Genomic DNA, 20,233 nt, shown 5'->3' with positions numbered 1-20,233 from the left:
GGAAGAAGAGCTGGGGAGGAGATCGAGGAGGGGCTGTGGGCAGATGCCCTAAGCAGGGTAAACTCGTCGTCCTCGTGTGCCAGGCTAAGCCTGATTCAGTTTAAAGGTATTACACAGGGCGCATATGACTGGAGCACGGCTCAGTAAATCTTTTGGGGTGGAGGATAGGTGTGCGAGGTACTCGAGAAGCCCAGCGAATCATACCCATATGTTTTGGTCATGCCCGGCACTACAGGGGTTTTGGATGGGGGTGACAAAGGTGCTTTCAAAAGTAGTGGGGGTCCGGGTCGAACCAAGCTGGGGGTTGGCTATATTTGGGGTTGCACAAGAGCCGGGAGTGCAGGAGGCGAGAGAGGCCGATGTTTTGGCCTTTGCGTCCCTAGTAGCACGGCGCAGGATATTGCTAATGTGGAAAGAAGCCAAGCCCCCGGGGGTGGAGACCTGGATAAATGACATGGCAGGGTTTATAAAGCTAGAGCGGATTAAGTTCGTTCTAAGGGGGTCGGCTCAAGGGTTCACCAGGCGGTGGCAACCGTTCGTCGAATACCTCGCAGAAAGATAGATGGAATGGAAAAAAGAAGGCAGCAGCAGCAGCCCAGGATCGGGGGGGGGGGGGGGGGGGGGGGGCGAGAGGAGGAACCAGAAGGACTCTCAGGGTTGTTAATATATACTGTATAATATGTATAGGTCGTTGCTACAGATAATTATATATTGGACTGTTAAATTATATTTTTGGAGAGTGTTACTTGTGATAAGGCAGTTGCCAATTAGGGCTAGTTTTCATTTTTGTTATTTATTATTTATTCATTTTCGGTTTATAAAATAGGTCATTGTTATTTGTGTTGTTATAATATTGTGTAAAGGATGCACAATGTACTGTGTTGGTTGACCAAAAATTTTCAATAAAATATTTATTTAAATAAAAAGAAAAACCATTTCCGGTTTGTCCAATTAGTTCCCATTTTAGAGGCTGGGATTTACTTTCTATAAAGTGCCAAAATCTTCAGCGAATAAATAATTGCATAGTATATCCCTGACATTGTGGTTCCAGGAATTATTCTTTTTAAAATTTACCTTTATTCTCATGCCCGCTTCCCTGTATTTCTTACTTGGTTATAAACTTTAAGAAATTATGATCTTACTGGCTCACAAGGTTGAACAGCGCAATCCTTCAAACCACAGTGGCTACTATCTGACCAGAAAGGACAAGGCTTCTTTAAATTCACCTGGAAAGATTGTAGAAACAGTTTAAACAAATGTGTCATTCATATTAAATAACCAAATTTCAAATGTTGAAAAAGATATAGTAGAACATACCTTGTAATATCTGAAGTAGTCACTTTCAAGGAGTTTTTGTATTTTGGGGAACAGCTTCCTGTTGTTAAAGTCTTGAATAGTTTCAACATCGCACGTGCAGTCATCAAGGTAACCAGTTGCCTGCTATTAAACGTTTCAACTGATTATCTTTGCAATCTCCTGTAACTTACAAATCTGTTTTTTAAGATTTTTTTTTTAAATAAACGTTTTATTGAGGTATTTTCTTTTTTTTTAAAAAATATTTTATTGAAGATTTTTGGTCAACCATCACAGTACATTGTGTATCCTTTACACAATAATATAACAGTATAAATAACAATGACCTGTTTTATAAACAAAGAATAAATAATATATAACAAAAACGAAAACTAAAACTAAATGGCAACTGCCTTGTCTCAGATAAACACTCTCCAAAAATATGATTTAACAGTCCAAATACAATTATTTATAGCAACGACCTATACATATTATACATATATATTAACAACCCTGAGAGTCCTTCTGGTTCCTCCCCCCCCCCCGGGCTGCTGCTACTACCTTCTTCTTTTCCATTCCCTCTATCTTTCTGTAAGGTATTCGACGAACGGTTGCCACCGCCTGGTGAACCCATGAGCCGATCCCCTTAGGACGAACTTAATCCGTTCCAGCTATATAAACCCTGCCATGTCATTTATCCAGGTCTCCACCCCCGGAGGCGTGGCTTCCTTCCACATCAACAGTATTCTGCGCCGGGCTACTAGGGACGCAAAGGCCAAAACATCGGCCTCTCTCACCTCCTGTACTCCCGGCTCTTGTGCAACCCCAAATATAGCCAACCCCCAGCTTGGTTCGACCTGGACCCCCACTACTTTCGAAAGCACCTTTGTCACCCCCATCCAGAACCCCTGTAGTGCCGGACATGACCAGAACATGTGGGTGTGATTCGCTGGGCTTCTCGAGCATCTCGCACACCTATCCTCTACCCCAAAAAATTTACTGAGCCGTGCTCCAGTCATATGCGCCCTGTGTAATACCTTAAATTGAATCAGGCTTAGCCTAGCACACGAGGACGATGAGTTTACCCTACTTAGGGCATCCGCCCACAGCCCCTCCTCAATCTCCTCCCCCAGCTCTTCTTCCCATTTCCCTTTCAGCTCATCTACCATAATCTCCCTCTCGTCCCTCATTTCCCTGTATATATCTGACACCTTACCGTCCCCCACCCATGTCTTTGAGATCACTCTGTCCTGCACCTCATGCGTCGGGAATTGCCTCACCTGTTGCCTCGCAAAAGCCCTCAGTTGCATATACCGGAATGCATTCCCTTGGGGCAACCCATATTTCTCGGTCAGCGCTCCCAGACTTGCGAACTTCCCATCCACAAACAGATCTTTCAGTTGCGTTACTCCTGCTCTTTGCCATATTCCAAATCCCCCATCCATTCTCCCCGGGGCAAACCTATGGTTATTTCTTATCGGGGACCCCACCAAGGCTCCCGTCTTTCCCCTATGCCGTCTCCACTGTCCCCAAATTTTCAAAGTCGCCACCACCACCGGGCTTGTGGTGTATTTCTTCGGTGAGAACGGCAATGGGGCCGTCACCATAGCTTGTAGGCTAGTCCCCCTACAGGACGCCCTCTCCAATCTCTTCCACGCCGCTCCCTCCTCTTCTCCCATCCACTTACTCACCATTGAGATATTGGCGGCCCAGTAGTACTCACTTAGGCTCGGTAATGCCAGCCCCCCCCCATCCCTACTACGCTGTAAGAATCCCTTCCTCACTCTCGGGGTCTTCCCGGCCCACACAAAACTCATGCTACTCTTTTCGATCCTTTTGAAGAAAGCCTTCGTGATCACCACCGGGAGGCACTGAAACACAAAGAGGAATCTCGGGAGGACTACCATTTTAACCGCCTGCACCCTCCCTGCCAGTGACAGGGATACCATGTCCCATCTCTTGAAGTCCTCCTCCATTTGTTCCACCAATCGCGTTAAATTTAACCTATGCAATGTACACCAATTCTTGGCTATCTGGATCCCCAAGTAACGAAAGTCCCTTGTTACCTTCCTCAGCGGAAAGTCCTCTATTTCTCTGCTCTGCTCCCCTGGATGCACCACAAACAACTCACTTTTCCCCATGTTCAGTTTATATCCTGAGAATTCTCCAAACTCCCGAAGTGTCCGCATTATCTCTGGTATCCCCTCCGCCGGGTCCGCTACATATAACAACAAATCATCCGCATATAGAGATACCCGGTGTTCTTCTCCTCCTCTAAGTACTCCCCTCCACTTCTTGGAACCCCTCCATGCTATTGCCAGGGGCTCAATCGCCAGTGCAAACAATAATGGGGACAGAGGGCATCCCTGCCTTGTCCCTCTATGGAGCCGAAAGTATGCAGATCCCCGTCCATTCGTGACCACACTCGCCACTGGGGCCCTATACAACAGCTGCACCCATCCAACATACTCATCTCCAAAACCAAATCTCCTCAGCACCTCCCACAGATAATCCCACTCCATTCTATCAAATGCTTTCTCGGCATCCATCGCCACCACTATCTCCGCTTCCCCCTCTGGTGGGGGCATCACCATTACCCCTAGCAGCCTCCGTATATTCGTATTCAGCTGTCTCCCCTTCACAAACCCAGTTTGGTCCTCATGGACCACCCTCGGGACACAATCCTCTATCCTCATTGCCATTACCTTGGCCAGAATCTTAGCGTCTACATTTAGGAGGGAAATAGGTCTATAGGACCCGCATTGCAGCGGGTCCTTTTCCTTCTTTAGGAGAAGCGATATCGTTGCCTCTGACATAGTCGGGGGCAGCTGTCCCCTTTCCTTTGCCTCATTAAAGGTCCTCATCAATAGCGGGGCGAGCAAGTCCACATATTTCCTGTAAAATTCAACTGGGAATCCATCCGGTCCCGGAGCCTTCCCCGCCTGCATGCTCCTAATTCCTTTCACTACTTCCTCTATTTCAATCTGTGCTCCCAGTCCCACCCTTTCCTGCTCCTCCACCTTGGGAAATTCCAGCCGGTCCAGAAAGCCCATCATTCTCTCCCTCCCATCTGGGGGTTGAGCTTCGTATAATTTTTTATAAAATGCCTTGAACACTCCATTCACTCTCTCCGCTCCCCGCTCCATCTCTCCTTCCTCATCCCTCACTTATTGAGGTATTTTCTTTGACAGTTTAACAGCAACAATATCCACAATATAAATAACAAGAAAAGAAAAAATATATACATACATAGTGCAAATTCTGCCACTCTCTCCCCCGCAGGTCCTGCCATTACTTACCCCCCCCCCCCCACGCTACACTAACCTACCTTACCCCCTTGCGCTACACTAACCTAACCCACCCACCCCCTCTGCTGACGTTTAATTCTTTTAAAATATATATATTTATTAAAGTTTTTTTAACAACACCCCCCCCCCCCCCCGTAGCAAAATAACACAAAATTGCACTGAGCAAGATATATACATGGCAAAATGGTATTCCCCCCACCCTCCATGTCATCTCCTCATCCATCCCCTCAAACAATCTCTCGTTCCCCCCTTGCTCTCCCCCCCCAACTGCCCCCCCCCCCCCCCCCCCCCCCCCCCAGGGTTGCTGCTGCTGCTGACCGACCTTCCTCTAACACTCCGCAAGGTAGTCTAGGAACGGTTGCCACCGCCTGTAGAACCCCTGCGCAGACCCTCTCAAGGCAAACTTAATCCTCTCCAGCTTTATGAACCCAGCCATGTCGTTTATCCAGGCCTCCAGGCTAGGGGGCTTCGCCTCCTTCCACAATAGCAAGATCCTTCGCCGGGCTACTAGGGACGCAAAGGCCAGAATTCCGGCCTCTTTCGCCTCCTGCACTCCCGGCTCATCCACTACTCCGAATATTGCTAGCCCCCAGCTTGGCTTGACCCGGACTTTCATCACCTGAGATATTGCTCCCGCCACTCCTCTCCAGAACCCCTCCAGTGCCGGGCATGACCAAAACATGTGGACATGGTTCGCCAGACTCCCTGAACACCTTCCACATCTGTCCTCTACCCCAAAGAACCTACTCAACCTCGCCCCCATCAAGTGCGCTCTGTGAACCACCTTAAATTGTATCAGGCTGAGCCTGGCACATGAGGAGGAGGAATTAACCCTACCCAGGGCATCAGCCCACAAACCTTTCTCGATCTCCTCCCCCAGCTCCTCCTCCCATTTACCCTTCAACTCTTCTGCTAGGGCTTCCCCCTCTTCTTTCATCTCTTGGTGTATTGCCGAAACCTTGTCCTCCCCGACCCATACACCCGAGATCACCCTGTCTTGAATTTCTTGTGCCGGGAGCAACGGGAATTCCCTGACCTGTCGCCTGACAAAAGCCCTCACCTGCATATATCTAAATGCATTTCCCGGGGGTAACTCAATCTTCTCCTCCAGTGCCCCTAGGCTCGCAAATGTCCCGTCAATGAACAGGTCCCCCATTCTTCTAATCCCCGCCCGATGCCAGCCCTGGAACCCCCCGTCCATCTTCCCCGGGACAAACCGGTGGTTACCCCTGATCGGGGACCACACCGAGGCTCCCACTGCACCCCTGTGCCGTCTCCACTGGCCCCAGATCCTTAACGTTGCCGCCACCACCGGGCTCGTGGTATACTTTGATGGTGAGAACGGCAGCGGTGCCGTCACCAACGCCCCCAAGCTCGTTCCTTTACAGGACGCCATCTCCATCCTATTCCATGCCGCCCCCTCTCCCTCCATAACCCACTTGCGGATCATCGCCACATTTGCTGCCCAGTAGTAGCTCCCTAGGTTTGGCAGCGCCAACCCTCCTCGGTCCCTACTGCGTTCCAGGAACCCTCTCCTTACCCTTGGGGTCTTATTCGCCCACACAAACCCCATAATACTCCTACCAACTCTCTTGAAAAAGCCCTTAGTGATCACGATGGGAAGGCACCGAAACACAAACAAAAACCTCGGAAGGACCACCATTTTGACCAACTGCACTCTACCCGCCAACGAGAACGGCAACATGTCCCATCTTTTGAAGTCCACCTCCATTTGGTCCACCAACCTCGTCAGATTCAATTTGTGTAGGGCCCCCCCCAACTCCTGGCTATCTGGATCCCCAGATACCAAAAACTCCCCACCGCCCTCCTCAGCGGTAGGTCCCCATCCCTCTTTCTTGGTCCCCTGCCTGTAATACAAAAAGCTCACTCTTCCCTACATTGAGCTTATAGCCCGAGAACTCCCCAAACTCCCTCAGAGTCTGCATGACCTCCACCATCCCCTCCATTGGGTCCGCCACGTACAGCAGCAGGTCATCCGCGTATAGCGACACCCGATGCTCTTCTCCCCCGCGGACCACCCCCCTTCATTTATTAGACTCCCTCAGTGATATGGCCAAGGATTTGATCGCCAATGCAAACAACAGGGGGGACAGGGGGCACCCCTGCTTCGTTCCTCGGTACAGCCGAAAGTACTCCGACCTCCGCCGGTTCGTCACCACACTCGCCACCGGGACGCTGTAAAGGAGCTTAACCCAGCTAATAAACCCTCCCCCGAACCCAAACCTACGCAACACCCTCCCAGAGGTACTCCCACTCTACTCGGTCAAAGGCCTTCTCCGCGTCCATAGCTGCCACTATCTCCGCCTCTCCCTCCTCCGATGTCATCATTATCACGTTTAAGAGCCGCCGCACATTAGTATTTAATTGCCTGCCCTTTACGAATCCCGTCTGGTCCTCATGAATCACCCCCGGGACACAGTCCTCAATCCTCATGGCCAGCACTTTTGCCAATAACTTAGCGTCCGCATTGAGGAGCGAAATAGGCCTGCACGATCCACATTGCTTCAAAATCAAGGAAATTGTCGCCTCCAACATTGTCGGGGGCAGGGTCCCCTCCTCGCTTGCCTCGTTAAAGGTCCTCACTAGTAGCAGGGCCAACAGGTCCACATACTTTCTATAGAACTCCACCGGGAACCCGTCCGGCCCCGGGGCCTTCCCCGCCTGCATACTCCCCAAACCCTTACTCAGCTCCTCCAACCCGATTGGTGCCCCCAAACCAGCTGCCTCTTGCTCCTCCACCCTCAGGAACCGCAGTTGGTCTAGGAATCGTCTCATCCCCTCTTCCCCCCCTGGGGGTTGGGATCTGTACAGCTCTTCATAGAAGGCTTTGAATACCTTGTTTATTTTCGTTGCACTCTGAACCGTGGCTCCCCTTCCATCTTTGATTCCCCCTATTTCCCTCGCTGCCATCCTCTTACGGAGCTGGTGTGCCAGCATCTGACTGGCCTGTTCCCCGTACTCGTAGGTCGCCCCCTGCGCCTTCCTCCACTGTGCCTCCGCCTTCCTCGTGGTCAACAGGTCAAACTCCGTCTGGAGCCGTCGCCTTTCCCCAAGTAATCTTTCCTCCGGGGCCTCTGCGTATCTCCTGTCCACTCGCAAAATCTCCCCCATTAACCTCTCCCTTTCCATGCCCTCGGTCTTCTCCCTATGAGCCCTGATGGAGATTAGCTCTCCCCTGATCACCGCCTTCAACGCCTCCCATACCACCCCCACTCGCACCTCCCCGTTGTCGTTGGCCTCCAAGTACCTTTCGATACACCCTCTCACCTTCCCACACACCACCTCATCTGCCAGCAGTCCCACGTCCAGCCGCCACAGCGGGCGTTGGTCCCTCTCCTCTCCCAGCCCCATTTCCACCCAGTGCGGGGCATGGTCCAAAACGGCTATGGCCGAATACTCCGTCCCTTCCACCCTCGGGATGAGCGCCCTGCCCAGAACAAAGAAATCTATCCGGGAGTAGGCCTTGTGCACGTGGAAATTTCCCTGGCCTGCGGTCTTGCGAACCTCCATGGGTCCACTCCCCCCATCTGATCCATAAACCCCCTGAGCACCTTGGCCGCCGCCGGCCTCTTTCCCGTCCTTGATCTGGAGCGGTCCAGTGCTGGGTCCAGCACTGTATTGAAGTCCCCTCCCATTATCAGTCCTCCTACCTCCAGGTCCGGAATGCGCCCCAACATGCGCTTCATGAATCCGGCATCATCCCAGTTCGGGGCGTATACATTTACCAACACTACCCACGTCCCTTGCAACCTACCACTCACCATCACATATCTCCCTCCATTATCCACTACGATAGTCTTGGCCTCAAATGACACATGCTTTCCCACCAGAATTGCCACCCCTCTATTTTCCACGTCCAGTCCCGAGTGAAATACCTGTCCTACCCATCCCCTTCTTAACTGTAGCCATGTAAAATGGCTGCGTTCCGATTAATCTGGCCAAAACCCAGTTTAAAACGGCTAACCCGAAAGACTGCTGGGAAAAGCAGCCAAGAAGACACAAGCAGGCAGCTGCAGACAGTTTTGCATATTCGGCTCTGGGAAGGTAGCCCAGATCGATACTCAGGGCTATCAACAGCCCATCAACCCAGGTATTCGCAGTTGCATTCAGGACTGTTTGCAGCCAATCTATTCAGACATCCACAGTTAAATCGGCTATCCCCGGGAACAATTGCAACATATTAGCAATTGAATACCGGGTCAGACCTGTCGGCGCCTGCAGTGGCCGAAACAAAGACAGGTGAGCGACCACCCCCCGATCGAGGAATCGCCTCATCATTGGACACATCGACCCCAGAGATTGGGGACAGAATCCAATCACTTGGGACTCAGGGTCAAGGGCCGCCCCGGGAGGCGGGAAGCCCCTGGGCCCTATAAAAGTGAGGGTCCAAGTTCAGATCTCTCTCTCTCTCTCTCCTCTTCACCTGCTCGAGACCTTCGCAAGACCAGCCACCGGCAACTGTAAGTTTGAATCCAACGATCGCTATCCGGTAGAGACACCTAGCCACCGACCTGTAGCAGCCTTTTGAATCCCCCGGGCCAGATTTGATTGGACAAGCCATTCGTTTCCCTGACCTGGTGGGCTCTTCCTAAAGTTTTTTTTTTTTTATAAATGTTTTATTGAAAATTTTTTCCCAAACAACAATTTTTCCCCTCTTACAAAGCAAACGCAACAATAACAATACAGAAATTTTAAACAATACACAAGTAACAAAACCCCTTTATCTTTGACCTAAACTAAACCCCCCCCCCCTCCACCCCCCCCCCCCCCTCCCCCTGGGTTGCTGCTGCTGGTCATCTGTCTTCCCTCTAACGTTCCCCTAGGTAGTCGAGAAATGGCTGCCACCGCCTGGTGAACCCTTGAGCCGATCCTCTCAGGGCAAACTTTATCTGCTCCAGTTTAATGAACCCCGCCATATCATTTACCCAGGCCTCCAGTCCGGGGGGTTTCGCCTCCTTCCACATGAGTAGGATCCTGCGCCGGGCTACTAGGGACGCAAAGGCCACAACGTCGGCCTCTTTCGCCTCCTGCACTCCCGGCTCTTCCGCAACTCCAAATAGAGCTAACCCCCAGCCTGGTTTGACCCGGGCCTTCACCACCCGCGAAATCACTCCCGTCACTCCCTTCCAATACCCTTCCAGTGCCGGGCATGCCCAAAACATATGTGCGTGGTTTGCCGGGCTCCCGCCACACCTCCCACATTTGTCCTCCACTCCAAAGAACCTGTTCAATCTTGCTCCCGTTATGTGTGCTCTATGTAGCACCTTAAATTGAATCAGGCTAAGCCTGGCGCATGAGGAAGAGGAATTTACCCTGCTTAGGGCATCAGCCCACATACCCTCCTCTATCTCCTCCCCTAGTTCTTCTTCCCACTTTCCTTTTAGTTCGCCCACCGACTCCTCCCCCTCTTCCCTCATCTCTCGGTAAATCTCTGACACCTTGCCCTCTCCGACCCACACCCCTGAAAGCACCCTGTCCTGTATCCCCTGTGTCGGGAGCAACGGAAATTCCCTCACCTGTTGTCTAGTAAATGCCCTCACCTGCATATATCTCAAGAAATTTCCCCGGGGCAACTTATACTTTTCCTCCAATGCTCCCAAGCTCGCAAAAGTCCCATCTATAAATAAATCTCCCACCCTCCTAATTCCCAACTGGAACCAGCTCTGAAATCCTCCATCCATTCTTCCTGGGGCGAACCTATGGTTGTTCCTGATTGGGGACCCCACCAGGGCTCCCCGCACCCCTCTCTGTCGCCTCCACTGTCCCCAGATATTCAATGTTGCCGCCACCACCGGGTTCGTGGTAAACTTTTTAGGTGAGATCGGTAGCGGCGCCGTCACCAGCGCCTCTAAACTCGTCCCTTTACAGGACTTTCTCTCCAGTCTTTCCCACGCCGCTCCCTCACCCTCCATCATCCATTTACGTATCATTGCCACATTGGCGGCCCAATAGTAATCGCCCAAGTTCGGTAGTGCCAATCCTCCTCTGTCCCTACTACGCTGAAGGAACCCCCTCCTTACTCTCGGAACTTTCCCTGCCCACACGAAGCTCGTGATGCTCCTGTCTATTTTATTAAAAAAGGTCTTAGTGATTAGTATAGGGAGACATTGAAATACAAATAAGAACCTCGGGAGGACCATCATCTTAATTGCTTGCACCCTGCCCGCCAGCGATAGAGGCTGCATGTCCCACCTCTTGAAGTCCTCCTCCATTTGTTCTACCAACCATGTCAGATTAAGTCTGTGCAAGGTTCCCCAGCTCCTAGCGATCTGAATCCCCAGGTATCGGAAGTTTCTTTCCACTTTCCTTAGAGGCAAGCCTTCTATCTCTCTACTCTGGTCCCCTGGATGTATCACAAATAATTCACTCTTCCCCATGTTTAGCCTATACCCCGAGAAATCCCCGAACCCCCTCAAAATTCGCATAACCTCTATCATTCCCCCCGCTGGGTCCGACACGTATAACAATAGGTCATCCGCATATAACGAGACTCGGTGTTCTTCTCCCCCTCTAATCACCCCTCTCCATTTCCTGGAGTCTCTCAACGCCATGGCCAGAGGTTCAATTGCCAACGCGAACAACAATGGAGACAGCGGGCATCCCTGTCTTGTTCCCCTATATTGTCGGAAATACTCCGATCTATGTCGACCTGTAACTACGCTTGCCGTTGGAGCCCCATAAAGAAGTCTAACCCAGCTAATAAACCCGTTCCCAAACCCAAACCTCCTTAACACTTCCCATAAATACTCCCACTCCACCCTATCAAATGCCTTCTCTGCGTCCATTGCCGCCACTATCTCTGCCTTCCCCTCCACTGGGGGCATCATTATCACCCCTAATAGTCGTCGCACGTTAACATTCAGTTGTCTCCCTTTTACGAACCCTGTCTGGTCTTCGCTCTTCCTAAAGTTAAGTATCGGCCAGTAGTGATAGGTTTATTATATAAATAGTAGTATTAGGGTATTAATATTGCTTGTTGTATATAATAAATGACCGTTGTTTTAATCCTTACTAAGCGGTGTGCTGTATTATTAATCATAACCTGAACTTGAACCACGTGGCAGTATCATAAAGATACCTGGCGACTCATGAGCAAAGGTGACGTAAACAGAGCAAATAGACGAAGGTTAAAAAGAGCAACATAACCTAACCTGGTCCGCCATCTTCAGGTGTGTCTCTTGGAGCATAGCCACGTCTGCCTTCAGTCCCTTAAAGTGCGCGAACACCCGAGCCCTCTTCACCGGCCCATTCAGGCCCCTCACGTTCCACGTTATCAGCCGGATTGGAGGGGCTCTCCCCCGCCCCCCCCCCCCCCCCCCCCCCCCCCCGCCCCCACCCCCCCTCCCCCGCCGACTAGCCATCTCCTTTTCTGGGCCAGTCCCGTGTCCGCGTCTCCCTCACCCTCCGGTCCCCCGGCCGGGGGACCTCCGTCCCGACCACCTCTTCTGTGTCCCATTCCCTTTCGGCCAGTACAGCAGCAACCCTTTCCACACCCCCCCCCCTTCCCTCTCCCCCGCTAGATCCCTGTCTAGCTTTTTTGCTCCCCCCATATCACTCCCGTAAGTCAGCTGACACCTGCTGACCCCGGCTTCCCCCGCCATCCCTTTGACCCCCCCCCCCCGTGTGGGAGTCTCCCCATCAGTATACGTTTCTTCATTCCCCTTTCCGCCTTTCTTCCCGCGCGCGGGAAAAGAACCCCGCGCTTTCCAAAGCCTGTCCCGCCCCCTCTGGCGCAGCCCCTGTCGCGGCCTTGTCTCTCTCCCCCAGCCCATATAATATTCCCTGCGCGTGATTGACCCCCTATATACAACACCCATCATACTTCAACCCTCAAACACCCCCCACCCTCGCAAACCCTCAATTAGAGTCCAACTTTTCAGTTAGTATAAAGGTCCACACCTCTTGGGGCGTTTCGAAGTAGTGGTGTTGGCCATTATGTGTAACCCACAGTCGTGCTGGCATCAACATTCCAAATTTCACTCCTTTCCGATGCGGCACCGCTTTGGCCCGGTTGAAACCCGCTCTCCGCTTAGCGACCTCTGTGCTCCAGTCCGGGTATATTCAGATCTCTGCATTGTCCCACTTGCTGCTCCGCTCCTTCTTGGCCCATTTCAGGACCCTCTCTCTGTCCGTAAACCGGTGAAATCTCACCACCATCGCCCTTGGCGGCTCATTTGCCTTGGGCTTCCTTGCCAGCACGCTGTGCGCCCCTTCCAGCTCCAGCAACCCCGGGGGCCCATCAGCGCCCCGATCATTGTGCCCGCATATGCCGTGGCGTCGGCCCCCTCCACTCCTTCTGGGAGACCCAGGATCCTCAGATTATTTCTCCTCGACCTGTTCTCCAGGTCTTCGAGTCTTCCCGCCCACGTCTTGTGTAGCGCCTCGTGCTGCTCCACTCTCACCGCCAGGCCCAAGAGCTCGTCCTCATTCTCACTCACTTTTTCCTGGATCTCCTGGATCTTCACCTCGTGGGCATTCTGGGTTGCCCCAAGTCCTTCAATTATTGCCAACATAGGTGCCACCATCTCCTTACGCATCTCCTCGAAGCAGCGCTTGATGAATTCCTGCATCTCCTCTTTGTCCCCGGCCGCCGCCATTTTGCTTATTTTCCCTCTCTTCTCCTGCTGCTCCAATGCCACTTTTTTGGCCGTTTCGCTGCGGGTCCGGTCCATACAAGTTAGATGGGGACCTCTCTCCTCTCTTCCCCATGGGTTGGCTATAAAAAAAAGTTCCGTTGGGGCTCTTCTAGCGAGCCCGAAAGTCCGTGTTCGCGGGAGCTGCCGAATCATGCGGCTTAACTCCGCATAGCCGCAACCGGAAGTCGACGTTTAATTCTCTACGAGGAAGTTGATGAATGGTTGCCACCTCCAGGCGAACCTGAACTCCCGCAGGTCCTGCCATTACTTACCCCCCTACACTACACTAACCTACCTTACCCCCCTACACTAACCTAACCACCCCCCCCCCCCCCGCGGATGTTTAATTCTCTGCAAGGAAGTCGACGAATGGTTGCCACCTCCGGGTGAACCCTAACAGATACCCTCTCATGGTGAACTTAATTTTTTACAGACAGAGGAAGCCTGCCATGTCTGAAAGGCAGGTCTCCGATTTTGGGGGCTTTGAGTCCCTCCATGCCAGCAATATACGCCTCAGGGCTACCAGGGAAGCAAAGGCCAGAACATCCGTCTCTCTCTCCTCCTGGATTCCCGGGTCCTGCAATACCCCAAAAAAATCACCACTCCCGGACTCATTGCCACCCTCGTATTCAATACCGTGGACATGGTGTCGACAAACCCCTGCCCAAATCTCCTCAGTTTTGGACATGCCCAAAACATGTGGACATAGTTCGCTGCCCCACCCCCCTTGCACATCTGTCCTCCACGCCAAAGAATCTGCTCATCCGGGCCACCGTCATGTGAGCCCGGTGAACAACCTTAAACTGGATCAGGCTGAGCCTGGCAGATGCTGTGGTGGCATTGACCCTTCCTAGTGCGTCCGCCCACAGACACTCCTCCATCTCACCCCCCAGCTCCTCCTCCCACTTAAGCTTCAGCTCCTCGGTCTGCGTCTCCTCCGACCCCATGAGCTCATTATATTTATCCGAGACCCTCCCCTATCCATCCTCTAGAAACCACCCTATCCTGAATCCCCCTTAACGGCATGAGTGGGAAGGTTGGCACCTGCCTCCGCAAAAAGTCCCGCACCTGTAAATACCGGAGATCATTCCCTCCAGCAAACTTCTCCTCCAGCGCCCTCATACTCGGGAAGCTTCCTTCTATGAACAAGTCACCCATCCTCGGGGCAGCACGGTAGCCTTCACAGCTCCAGGGTCCCAGGTTCGATTCCGGCTTGGGTCACTGTCTGTGCGGAGTCTGTACATCCTCCCAGTGTGTGCGTGGGTTTCCTCCGGGTGCTCCGGTTTCCTCCCACAGTCCAAAGATGTGCAGGTTAGGTGGATTGGCCATGATAAATTGCCCTTAGTGTCCAAAATTGCCCTTAGTGTTGGGTGGGGTTACTGGGTTATGGGGATAGGGTGGCGGTGTTGAACTTGGGTAGGGTGCTCTTTCCAAGAGCCGGTGCAGACTCGATGGGCCGAATGGCCTCCTTCTGCACTGTAAATTCTATGAATCCTCTCTATTCCCACTCTCCGCCAAATACGGAACCCCCCATCCATCCTCCCCGGGGCAAACCTATGGTTATCGCAGATTGGGGACCATACCGATGCCCCCTCTGCCCCCACATCTCCTCCACTGCCCCCAGATTCTCAGGGTCACCACTACCACCAGAATGGTGGAGTAACGTGCCTGTAGGGGCGCCATCACCAGTGCCCCTAAACTTGTGCCCTTACACGAGGCCGCCTCCATGCGCACACCCCCCCCGCCCCCACTAGCCACCTCCTCACCATGGCTATGTTGGCCGCCCAGTAGTAATTACTGAAATTCGGCAGCGCCAGCCTGCCATCTCCCTGGTTCCGTTCCAGCATTGCCCTCTTCACCAGCGGTGGCTTGCCCCCCCCACACAAAGCCAACAATAATCTTATTCATCCGCTTGAAAAAGGAACGTGGAATGAAAATGGGGAGGCACTGGAAAACAAAGAGAAATCCCGGGAGGACCGTCATTTTTAACAACTGCACCCCACCCGCCAGAGACAGTGGGAGCGCATCCCATCTCTGGAAATCCTCTTTCATCACTCCACCAACCAGGCCAGGTTCAATTTGTATAGCCTATCCCAATCCCTGCCACTTGAATACTGTAGCACCATCGATCACACACGAGGCGAGACGTAAAGAACTTCAATCGAGGCTTTATTGAGCAGACTTGTTCAGACTCGTTCCCCAGCAGCTCAGTCACAGAATGCAGCTGCGGGGAGTAACCCAGGTTCTTATACCCCGCCTATCTGGGTGGAGCCCAGTAAGCGGCAGATCCAATCGGGATCCAGCATCTGTCCTCCAATAGCTCCTCGGCATTCATGGTGTACCGTATTACCCCTAATACATACCACCACAAATACCCAAGTATCTAAAACTGTCCTCCACCACTCTGAACGGTAGTTCCCCCAATCGCCTCTCCTGACCCTTCGCCTGCACCACAAACAGCTCGCTCTTCCCCATATTGAGCTTGTAACCCGAAAACCGGCCGAATTCCCCTAGGATTCCCATAATTTCCCCCATCCCTCCATTGGATCCGAGACACACAGCAGCAAGTCATCCGCATACAACAAGACTTATGTTCCACCCCCCCCCCCCCCCCCCCCCCCCCGGACCAGCCCCTTGAGGCCCTCAGAGCAATCGCCAGCGGCTCTATCGCCAGCGCAAACAGCAGTGGGGAGAGGGGACATCCCGGTCTCGTCCTCCGGTGTAATCTGAAATATTCCGACATCGTCCTATTTGTCCATACGCTAGCTACCGGCGCCTGGTACAGCAGCCTAACCCAATCAACAAAGCCCCTCCCAAACCCGAACCGCTCCAGCACCTTCCATAAGTAATCCCACTTGACCTGGTCGAACGCTTTTTCCACATCCATTGCAACCACCACTTCAACTTCCCTACCTTCCGGAAGCATCATAATCACATTGAGCAGCCTTCTAACATTGGCCCCCAGCTGCCTGCCCTTAACAAACCCTGTCTGGTCTTCTCCAATAACATCCAGTACACAGTCCTCAATCCTAGAGGCCAGAATCTTGGCCAGGAGCTTGGCATCCACATTTAACAAGGCTATCAGCCTATAAGAACCACAGCTGCGGGCCCTTGCCCCTTTTCAAAATGAGCGAAATCATGGCCTGTGATATTGTCTGGGGTAGAACTCCTCTTTCCTTGGCCTGGTTAAAGACGTTCAACAGCACTGGCCCCAATATCCCGGAGAACTTTTTATAGAACTCGAATGGGTACCCGTCCGGTTTTAAGAAATATTTTTATTGAAGGCATTTTTCATATATACAAAAATACAAAAGCCAAAAGGTAAAAAACTAACAACACCCCCCTCCCCATCTCCCCCCCCCCCCCCATTCTCCAACCCTCCACCCCGTCACCCCAAGCCCACCTCCTTTTTTTTTCCTTCTGCTCCTACCCCCAAACTAAACAAAACACAATTTACAATGTGTAGAACCCACATCCCGTAAATTAAGATATTTTTGAAAAGAACCAACCATTTTTATCACTTTGCTTTCTGCAACAAAATCGCTCAAATTGCCTTGTGGTCAAAGGTGTTTTTCTTCAAAAACCTTTCCAGAAGGGACAGGTGGTACGGCACGGTCCAACTACTTGGAGCGTTCCGCGGCAATGAGGCCAGGCCCATCCTTCGTAACACCGGGGACAGGTAGAACCTCAGTATGTAGTGACACTTGGTGTTTGCATACCGGGGGTCCACACACAGCTTGATACAGCTGCACACAAAGGTGGCCATCAGGATGAGGGAGAAGATGGGTACGTTTTTCCCTCCCTTATCCAGAGGTTTGTACATGGTGTCCCTTCGGACACGGTCCATCTTGGATCTCCAGATGAATTTGAAGGTGGCCTGGGTGACTGCTGCGGCGTAGGGTCGGGTAATGGGCCAGACCTGCGCTCCGTGCAGTAACACCAAGAGTACCTCACACCTGATGACCAGGGTTTTGCCCGCAATAGAGAGGGTGCATTGCTCCCACCCGCCCAGTTTCTGTCTTATCTTGGCGATGCACTCCTCCCAGTTTTTGGTGCACGCTCCGGCCGCTCCGAACCATATCCCCAGCATCTTCAGGTAATCTGACCTGACAGTGAAGGGGACAAAGGACCGGTCGGCCCAGTTCCCAAAGAACATGGCCTCGCTCTTGCCACGGTTTACCTTAGCTTCCGAGGCCAGTTCAAACTTGTCGCAGGCATTCAAGAGCCTGCGTACAGATGCGGGATCCGAGCATAAGACGGCGACATCATCCATATACAGGGAGGCCTTAACTTGCACGCCTCCGCTGCCTGGGATCGTCACTCCTCTTATACCCGGATCCTTCCTGATGGACTCGGCAAAAGGTTCTATGCAGCACACAAACAGGGCCGAGGAGAGAGGGCAGCCCTGCCTGACTCCAGATTTGATCTGGAACTTTTCTGATTCCCACCCATTGATTGAGACTGCGCTATTGATGTTTGTGTAGAGCAGTTTGATCCAATTGCAAATTCCCTCCCCAAACCCCATTTTGGAGAGCACATCGATCATGTAGGTGTGCGATATTCTGTCAAAAGCCTTCTCCTGGTCAAGGCTGATGAGGCAGGTGTCCACCTTCCTGTCCTGCACGTAGGCGATCGTATCCCTGAGTAGCGCAAGGCTATCAGAGATCTTCCTGCCGGGTACAGCACAGGTCTGGTCCGGGTGGATCACCGACTCCAGAGCAGACCTGACTCGATTGGCGATGAGCTTGGCTAGAATTTTATAATCCACATTCAACAGTGAAATGGGTCGCCAATTTGAAATTTCTTCCCTTTCCCCCTTCTGCTTGTAGATGAGGGTGATGATGCCTTTCCTCATGGATTCTGGCATGCTGCCGTCCAGAAGCATACTCTCGTACACTTCCAGCAGGTCTGGGCCCATCCAGTCCCACAGAGCCGAATACAACTCAACCGGTAAGCCGTCGCTTCCGGGAGTTTTACTCGTCTCAAAGGACCTGACGGCCTTTGTCAGCTGTCCCAGAGTTACCGGTTTGTCCAGGTTTTCCCGCTCGCTGTCGCCTAAGACCTCCGTGATAGACGACAGGAAGGTCTGAGAAACAGTGTTATCTGTTGGCTTCAGATCATACAGTCCGGCATAAAAGGATTTGCTGATCCTCAGGATGTCAGACTGGGATGACTTTACAGAGCCATCTTCTTCCTTCAGGCTGCTGATCACAGAGGTTTCTCTGTGCACCTTTTGGAAGAAATAGCGTGAGCACTTTTTATCCTGCTCCACGGAGCGGACTCTGGAACGGAAGATAACCTTGGAGGCCTCTGAGGTGTAGAGCGAGGTTTGCTGGCTCTTCACCTCTTGGAGATCCTCCTTGACATCAACCCCCATCGACTGCAGCTGGAGCACATTCTGCATACTTTTCTGGAGCCTGGACATGGCCCCTCGTCTCTCTCTCACCTTTTGAATGCCTTTGAGGATGAAAAACCTTTTGATGTTCCCCTTGATTGCTTCCCACCAGAGATGTGGAGACTCAAAGAGGGGTTTCACGGTTCTCCAACCTTCGTAATCCCTTTTAAGTTCCTCGAGGGTCTCAATCCTCTACCTCACTTTGATTGTTGGATCATTTCCTAACTTGAGTCCCGAAAGATCTGGCTCTACATATTGGGCTATGCTCTTTAGTCTGAGGCGACCCAATCAGGTGAAATAGTTTCTCATCTGCACCTGATCAGTTCCCCTTAATAACTTGAAAACTGTGATCAACTACCTTTCAAATGTCTAAATTCCAGGAAATACAACCCTAGGGTTTCTATCAAAGGGAAACTGTTCGAACACAAAGGCGTAGTAAAATGACTGTACTGAGAATGATAACAGATTTGCATATTGGCAATAGGTTGCCGCAGGTACAAAAGCTGGAGAGAAGGCTGTCTAAATTTCCAAGATATCCCTTATTGTTTAACTTTCACACATTTTTATTTTTTAAATATGTTTATTAAGAATTTTTAACAAAATTTTCAACCATACAAAACAATCCCCCCCCCCCCCCCCCCCCCCCCCCGGTAACACAAAAGAAAGAAAGCTCGCATAGCAAGACATGAACATGGCAAGTCAATATGATATTGAACTTTGTACATTGGATTCCTCCCGTACATATCAGTTTCCCGGATCATTCATGTATTTTCTTGCTCAAATGCCCCCCAGAAAGGCCCCCCTCCTCCGCCCCCCCCCCCCCCTCCCCCTCTGGGTTGCTGCTGTCCGACCTTCATCTAACGCTCCGCGAGATAGTCTAGGAACGTTTGCCACCGCCTGTAGAACCCCTGCGCAGACCCTCTCAAGGCAAACTTTATCCTCTCCAACTTGATAAACCCCGCCATATCATTTATCCAGGCCTCAACGCTGGGGGGCTTTGCCTCTTTCCACATTAACAAGATCCTTCGCCGGGCTACTAGGGACGCAAAGGCCAGAATGCCGGCCTCTTTCGCCTCCTGCACTCCCGGCTCGTCCACTACTCCAAATAGTGCTAGCCCCCAGCTTGGCTTGACCCGGACTTTCATCACCTTAGATACTGTTCCCGCCACTCCCCTCCAGAACCCCTCCAGTGCCGGGCATGACCAAAACATATGGACATGGTTCGCCGGACCTCCTGAGCACCTCCCACATCTGTCCTCCACCCCAAAGAACCTACTCAGCCTCGTCCCCGTCATATGCACTCTGTGAACTACCTTAAACTGTATCAGGCTAAGCCTGGCACACGAGGAAGAGGAATTAACCCTACTTAGGGCATCAGCCCACAGCCCCTCCTCAACCTCCTCCCCTAGCCCCTCTTCCCATTTACCTTTCAGCTCCTCTACCAAAGCCTCCCCATCTTCTTTCATCTCCTGGTATATCGCCGACAAGTTGCCCTCCCCGACCCATACACCCAAAATCACCCTGTCTTGAATCCCCTGTGCCGGGAGCAGCAGGAATTCCCTCACCTGCCGCCTCACAAA

At 52.0% G+C, this 20,233-nt stretch overlaps 1 protein-coding gene across 1 annotated transcript in view; it reads right to left on the bottom strand.

Annotated features, from left to right (window-relative positions):
• ero1a (endoplasmic reticulum oxidoreductase 1 alpha) overlaps positions 1–20,233 on the bottom strand; it is a 56,209-nt gene that overhangs the window by 26,790 nt on the left and 9,186 nt on the right. The window contains exons 2-3 of the mRNA XM_072489742.1: positions 1,318–1,440; positions 1,143–1,226 (exon numbers count right to left, since the gene is read on the bottom strand). Coding sequence (XP_072345843.1) covers positions 1,143–1,226; positions 1,318–1,440 — 207 coding nt within the window. The remainder of the gene's footprint in view (positions 1–1,142; positions 1,227–1,317; positions 1,441–20,233) is intronic.

Source organism: Scyliorhinus torazame, chromosome 2 (genome assembly GCF_047496885.1).
Source record: "Scyliorhinus torazame isolate Kashiwa2021f chromosome 2, sScyTor2.1, whole genome shotgun sequence".
Lineage (NCBI taxonomy): Eukaryota > Metazoa > Chordata > Chondrichthyes > Carcharhiniformes > Scyliorhinidae > Scyliorhinus > Scyliorhinus torazame.
This window is presented reverse-complemented; position numbering and strand designations above follow the sequence as displayed.